At 41.2% G+C, this 7,776-nt stretch overlaps 1 protein-coding gene across 1 annotated transcript in view; it reads left to right on the forward strand.

Moving 5' to 3' along the window:
* The window catches only part of MEGF10 (multiple EGF like domains 10), a 134,904-nt gene extending 127,402 nt beyond the window's left edge, over positions 1–7,502 (forward strand). Inside the window, exons 22-24 of the mRNA XM_032592755.1 lie at positions 3,626–3,670; positions 4,443–4,649; positions 6,134–7,502. Of these exons, the coding sequence (XP_032448646.1) occupies positions 3,626–3,670; positions 4,443–4,649; positions 6,134–6,315 (434 nt within the window). The 3' untranslated portion in view covers positions 6,316–7,502. The remainder of the gene's footprint in view (positions 1–3,625; positions 3,671–4,442; positions 4,650–6,133) is intronic.
* Positions 7,503–7,776: the final 274 nt, after the last annotated feature.

Here is a 7,776-nt window from a genome sequence, read left to right on the forward strand (position 1 = left end):
GGTAGGGCTTCCTAGACCACCCTTAAAGAGCTGCTGTGATTCCCCAATGAAAGAATAGTGCCATTGCCAAGCTGTTGCACCTCATTTTCTTTTTTAAAAAAATTTTTTTTTAACGTTTATTCATTTTTGAGACAGAGAGAGAGACAGAGCATGAATGGGGGAAGGTCAGAGAGAGAGGGAGACACAGAATCTGAAACAGGCTCCAGGCTCTGAGCTGTCAGCACAGAGCCCGACACAGGGCTCGAACTCACGGACCACGAGATCATGACCTGAGCCGAAGTCGGACGCCCAACCGACTGAGCCACCCAGGCGCCCCTGCACCTCATTTTCAAGGAGGTGCTTGATGATACCATAATGGATGTGTGCATTGCCTTATGGGTAGTGAACCCTTTCTTTTGTATTTATTTGATGGTGGGGCTTCCAGAAAACCCAGTTAAATTTGAATTTCAGAGCAGCAACAAATATTTTTGGTATAAGTATATCCCAAATGTTGTAAGAGACATACTTCCCCTAAAAATAATTTGTTGTTTCTCTGAAATTCACATGTAACTGTCCTTCCTGTGTTTTTATTTGCTGCATCTGACAACACTCCTGGGCGGTCCTTTCTATGAATCTTGTTTTATAGAGCAATACACTGGTCATCAAAGAGAGGTTAACTCTCTTATCATCCAAGATTTCATAGAGGAATGGGGTAAAGCCAGGTCTCAAAGTTGGTCTTCCAACTACTCCTCCACTGTTCTTTCTGTGAAGCCCTTATATGTCAAATCACCTGAGCTGGATGTAGGAACCAATCTTTAAGGGCTCTGGAATCCCTTATTACTATTGAAATGCAAATGTTAAAGTAGGAAAATGAGTACAAATTCTTTACTTTTATTTATATTCTACATGAACATTATCAAGTAGCTGTGTATTTGTGAACATAGTTGAATTATTTATATACCAGATTCACACTATATGTATTGGTTGAATCATTTAACATCAGAGAGATTTTGTTTTATAAATTTTTCGTAATGTTTATGTTAGAGAGAGAGAGAGAGAGAGAGAGAGAGAGTGGGGGAGGGCAGAGAGAGAGGGAGACATAGAATCCGAAGCAGGCTTCAGGTTCTGAACTGTCAGCACAGAGCCTGACTTGGGGCTCCAACTCACAAGCCGTGAATCATGACATGAGCTGAAGTCAGACATTTAACCAACGAGCCACCCAGGCACCCCGAGATTTTTTTTTAAGTCTAAATTACATGAGTGATGTAGCTCAAAGAAATACATGAATTGGTATTAGTAAAGCACTACCTGGCACTAATGAGAGAAAAGTTCTCTTATTCCACCTACACCTGCTACCCATGACTACACCTGCTAGTCCTGACTCTAGAACACAGTCACTACAGTGGTCACAGATAAACTTCTCTGCCCACGGAACTGATTGTTAAAAGTATAAAATCTTCATTGGAAATTCTGGATCTCTTTCATGTGTTCCCGTCTATGTCCTTTACAGTTGTTGCACAGAAAAAGTCTGCCCTTACCAAGAACAGGATAAGGCACACTATGGATGATAAACTGAGTAGGTGATTTGAATGATGGAAGAGTTGTTGTGATGTTGTGTGAAAGAGGCCTGAACTTGACACGAAAGCCCTGAGATTGATTCCTACTTCTGTGATAGGGCGCTGGGCTAATCACTCCACTGCAGCTGATCTCTTCACTGTGACTTAGGGATAGTGATCCTGTTGTGGCTCCTTGAATGAATTAGATTAAGGTAGGCTTTTGAAAGCATCTATCCAGGAATTGAGACATGAGGGAGTTTATGAGAACACCCGCCTGCTCCCTTGCTAAAACAGCACCCAGAGAGAACTTGGCAGGGGCGCTGGTCTAACAGTGCCACTCGTGTTCCCTAATTTACTATCCGCCTCATGCTGATTCTCTCCTGAGCCCCTTGCGGGACTCTAGCCATTGCATAGCGAAGACCGAGATGGACATCTCATGAGACTTTGCTACAATTCGGAGACAGCTAAATGAATCTGGCAGAGTAGCAAGGACATGGTTCCTTGATAGGGAGCTCTCAGAGGCCACAGGTCCTGCCCGTCTTCATGCGGTCCCTTTATAAAGTTTGGGAATCCCCAAGACCACCCTCAGGATCAACGATTTGGCAGACAGACTCACAGAACTCCCTGCAAGCTGTTATACTCATGGTTGTTACAGTTTATCACAGCCAAAGGATACAGATTAAAATCAACCAAGGGAAGAGACACAGTGGGCAGCATCAAGGAAAGTTCAAAGTCAGAAACTTCCACTTGTCCTTTCCCAGTAGAATCATGGAAAGTGCTAACTTTTCCTGGCTACAGTGTATGACTATATGCATGAAGTATTCCCAGCCAGGGAAGCTTACTTCAGCCTTGGCGTCTAGAGTTTTTATTAGAGTTCGATCAGGTCAACACAGTTGACCACCCATGTGGTTAACCTTTCATCCAGACCATCTGGAGATTAAAGTGACACCAAGTGCCAAGCCCCCTTCCATAAATCACTTCGTTAGACGATCCAGTGTAGCCCTAGGCCCCAGATAAACAAAAAACACGTTTACTGGGTGGGATATCCCAAGGGTATAGAGATCACCTTCTAAGGTAGTTCTTAGGGTGAAAGCCAGAGGCTCACTTTGGTTAGGTTAATTCACTCTTCATCCTTGTCCTGCCTCCCTGTGTAACTGGGCACCTTTCCCACCACCTGGGAACTTGGCTTCACAATCTGGACCCAAGAGGAAGGAAAACAGTCTCTGAGAGAGGAAGACATTCCCATTTCCCGTCCCATGATGATTGATATTACACACATCCTCTCCCTTTAGGGGATCCTCCCTTCTTCTCCACAAAAGTGTGTCCCACAGGACATACAAGGAATATATGCACAGTGGCCGGGGGCCTTCTCCTTACCATTCTCCTTCTTATGTGACTTATTCATCACAAGTCATTACTTGATTCTCTGTTTCTAATCCAAGTCTATAACATTTCTTTAAAAGATCATTGAGGAGCCCTTGAAATGCTTGCATGTAGACTGAAGTTGGGGGTCACAGGACACATTCAACATTACGGTCATTGAAACACCACTCATTTATACGGTGCCTCAGAATTTATGAGGCTTTGCATATGCTCCAATTCACTTGATGATCACACCCACCCTGTAAAGTTTGCAAGGCAGGTTTTGTTTTCCTCATTTGAGAGCCAAAAATTTGACACCGAGAGAGCTGAACCTCTTGTCTAAGTCACGTGGTGGGCAAGTGATGAAATGAAAGTCCTTTGTCTCAGTTCTAGTCCTGGCTTTGTCCTTTCCATAGTACAACCTTGAATCAAGTGTACCGATCCATCCATGCCTCGTTCTCTACCTTTACTGATTAACCTTTCACAACTCACTGTAAATGAGCAGAATGATCAGAATGATACATATATATGTATTTTAAATTCTAAGCACTGAAGACACCAGGTATGAGTGATCTGGGTACAAAGGTTTGGAAAGCAGCAGCTCGGTTATTTCCTGCAGTAGGGAAGTAGTAGGTGCTCAAACGAGCTTCCTCCATGACCTTGGAATATTAAATGGGTTTTTCTCATTTCCAGATCTCACTGGGCATTTTTTTTCTTCTTTATCACAGGAGCTTTTGGACTTGACAGAAGTTATATGGGAAAATCCTTGAAAGGTATGGTCTAAGTTTAAGGAAGAAGTACATTTATCCGAATCATAATTTTTTTTTAAATTTATCTCAGAGACTGAAATAATTTGCTAAACAAGCAAGAGTGGCAGTTTAGAGAAAATGTAGAGTTGTTAGTGTGGTTGATTACTCCATGAAACAACACAAAAAATGTTCACTGAGATCAAAAGCACGACCACAGGTGGATCATGTTAGGGCATAAGTTTGGGGGAACAAAGGTTTTCAGTTTGCTGGGGAAACACTCATATTTCCTTGAAAAGATATATGACTTATGGGGAACGAGAAATGCAAAAATGGAAACAGCAGGGAAAATAAGAAGAGCTCCACATGGTTACATGAATAACTTCATGTGCCCAGTCCTGGGGTTTTACCAGGAATCTTCATGTCACAAATGCCTCCCTCGCCGTGATGATAGAACCTTCTTGTGCTCCCGGGGCCATCAGCAGGTGGTTTCTTGATTGAAGCCTTTGGGAATTAGTAAATTAAAATGGAATTAATTTGGAGTGTGAAAATCAAAATTAAATCAAATCCACAATGTTTACGTGGATACTCACCTTAGAGAGGAGCTGAAATTACTCTGTGGCTGAGTCATTTTATAGCAGAGTCTCTCCAAAGTAAGTGACGAATGTATGGTTTTGTTGTTGGTGTATACAATTAGAGAAAACTAGCTACAAAGGAAAAGAAGTAATCTGTCCAAGTAAGTCATCCCAGGAGAAAAAACAATGTTGTCCATGCTTTCCTCCCCCATCTCTCTTCACAGATTTGGGAAAGAATTCTGAATATAATTCAAGTAACTGCTCCCTAAGCAGTTCTGAAAACCCATATGCCACTATTAAAGACCCACCTGTACTCATCCCCAAAAACTCAGAGTGTGGCTATGTGGAGATGAAGTCACCAGCACGGAGAGATTCCCCATATGCAGAGATCAATAACTCAACGTCAGCCAACAAGAATGTCTATGAAGTTGGTGAGTTCCCCTAACCAAAGGAAGAGCCTCACCTAAGAATTTTTTTGAAACGATTTTAAAGTCTTTAGGAGTCTTTGAGAGTACAATAACAGTTCATATAAACATTATTCAAAACAGTGGTCATATTTTAAGTGCAAAGCTGTGTTTACAGTGATCATATTAATTGGTGTCACCTAAATTTTTTTTTTCAACGTTTATTTATTTTTGGGACAGAGAGAGACAGAGCATGAACGGGGGAGGGGCAGAGAGAGAGGGAGACACAGAATCGGAAACAGGCTCCAGGCTCTGAGCCATCAGCCCAGAGCCTGACGCGGGGCTCGAACTCCCGGACCGCGAGATCGTGACCTGGCTGAAGTCAGACGCTTAACCGACTGCGCCACCCAGGCGCCCCTGTCACCTAAATTTTTAAGGGAAGATACCAGCTAGAAAATTTAAAGTAAATTTTCCTATCTCTCACCTGGTCACCCATCTCTTGCCTTGTAACCATAGTGAATATTTGAGCCCCCATGTGGAATAGCGCATGTGTCACCTCAGCTATTATGTCGCATTAACCAAAACAAGCGGTTCAGGTGGATGAAGCAGGTGGTTCCATTTCCTGATTGCATCCATTACATTCATGCTCTTAGCAGGATTGAACATTTTACTTTTAAATGTGTCTAATACATTGCTAATATTCTCAGATGTGAATCTGATGGAACTTAATAAGAATTCAATTTAAAATTAGAATTGTTTTGATTGCCCCTTACAAATACCGTTCAGGGAAAGTTGAAACAAATCAGAAGTATCATTGAGTAGGTAGAGTAGGGCCATGTATTTTAATTTTTCTCTCTCGTTCTCAGCGTTTATGATTTAAACTTTAGAAAATTCTCTACTACTTGTAAATGAAGTGGCCGATTTAACTCTAGTCACTAGCAACTTAGGCCATCGACATGTCACTGAGAAGATAAATAACTATTCATAAAGAATTAAGGCAGATTTTTTACAGTGGAAGTTGTAGTGACCTAGATTTATCGTTGAAAAGTCAGTTACTATTCCGCTTTGGACCGTCCTGTAAACCCACCACTTTAACACAGAGCTGAACCGAGAGCGTGGGTCCTGAGTCATAAAATGAACTTGTTAAGTATTTCCATGAACTGAGTTAGCCTAGAAGGACCTTAATCTTCTGACCTGTGGAGTCAGGGGTTTGGACTAGATCATCTCCAAGGTGTTTTTCAGACAATGATTCATATCCAGGATTTCTGTGTATTCCTTGATGTCTCCATGCAAACCAGTGGCATGCAGAACACCATTGTGTGCATCAGCTGGTCTCACAGCCCAGAGTAGCCACCCCTAAGTGATTATAAAAGCATCATTTGTTTCATAAAATAATATTTATCTTTTTATAAATGCCCCTCTTGTATGTTTGAGATTTGCAAGAAATGCCATACTCTTTTCTGTCTAAATTTTCCACTGCTGATGAATTCACGTGTCCCTGGTTGTCACAGAACCTACAGTGAGTGTTGTCCAAGGAATATTCAGCAACAATGGGCATCTCACCCAGGATCCATATGACCTCCCAAAGAACAGTCACATCCCTTGCCACTACGACCTGCTGCCCGTCCGAGACAGTTCCTCCTCCCCCAAGCAAGAGGATGGCGGCAGCAGCAGCAGCAGCAGCAGCGAATGACACCAAAGATCCGCCTGGTAGCCACTGGAAGTTTCCAGAACTGCAGTTGGTTCTCCTCTATCCTCGAGTTTGCCACCTTATGGGAATGTTCATCTCCCTGGTAGGCAACTGTTGGACGTGAACCAGAAAGCTCAAAGCTGAGGCTGGCTGATCGTAGGTCCTTCTTGTACTGGTGGCCTGGAAGGAGATATCAGTGTGACTTCCTATTCTTCTTAGTTTTAGAACTGCGCTCATGAAGCATGACTTCCTATAAGATCTTGGCTAAAAGCATGAACTTGTAGAAGTCCTTGGGAGGGAGTTGTGGGCTGCAGTGACATTGGTGTTTGGTCAAACCGTTAAAATCTAAGTATTTTCTTTCTCATTTGCATTGCAGACCTGTACCTAGGATTGTGCAGTGTATCATAAAATCTGGTGTGAATCACTAAACATGTAGAAGAAAAGGGGAGTATTATTGAGTCCTTACATTTTTTTTTTTTTTTTGCACCTGGATTTAGAATTATAGGGATAATATGAACCCAGGAAGAAAAGTTCTGTCGAGTGGCATACTGGATAGACTTTGAATAAACTCTAGAACTGGTTAGCAAATTTAAATATGAAAACTTTAGACTTTTTTAGGATGAAGAAATAAAAAATTAGAATTATTTTAGCCATAGTAGCATTATTTCAGAAATCACTGTCCAGATGTGGCAGGCAGAGGTTAATCTTCTTTGACCCTTGGCCCACTTTAGATCTGTGACATCATTCTGATCCCTGTCCCCATCATACACATTCACCATGTAAGGTCCATGACATATCAATAATTATTTCATAAATACAGAAAATAGATTGTTTTATTTTTGACAGACGGGATTGAACGAGTGTATAATGATTGGGAAAGGGTGTAAATTTTAAGTGTAAGAAGACGTTTTGGTTTTGTAAACCATTAGCGATACATGCTGTAATATAGAATTAGCAGAAAGTTTTGATTAATTTTTCCCTAGACGTGACCGAAATATTTTTGTGCATATTTGAGAAAAGGGCACTTTCCTTTTATTAATTGTCGATTTAGAGAAACTATGCTTAAGCTGGTCTTTTGCATTGCTAATATGACATGTACCCCGTTTTTCATTAATTTGTATTTCCATTTTTAAGTTGTATAGTCTACGTTTTGTAGTGCTTGGATTGTTAATGAAAAAAATTATGTTATATGTTCTCTGTTTCTTGTATTATTGCCACTTATCTTTTTGCCTGACAAAAATGCATTGTTCTTTCTTTCCTTTTGGAGGGAGGAGATGAGAATATATAAAATCAAATCTATTAAAATTGGTCATTACTAAAATAGTAAAGTAACCATAGGCGAATGGCTCATGCTTGAAATAGAGAAACTTGTTACTATTTCAAAATGGAGCTCCTTTTGATTTGTGTGTTCTGAGTCTTGGTTAAAGCAGGGAGAAGGGGAGCGAGGAACCATTGGTTATTGAG

The sequence above is a fragment of the Lynx canadensis genome, chromosome A1 (assembly GCF_007474595.2).
Source record: "Lynx canadensis isolate LIC74 chromosome A1, mLynCan4.pri.v2, whole genome shotgun sequence".
Lineage (NCBI taxonomy): Eukaryota > Metazoa > Chordata > Mammalia > Carnivora > Felidae > Lynx > Lynx canadensis.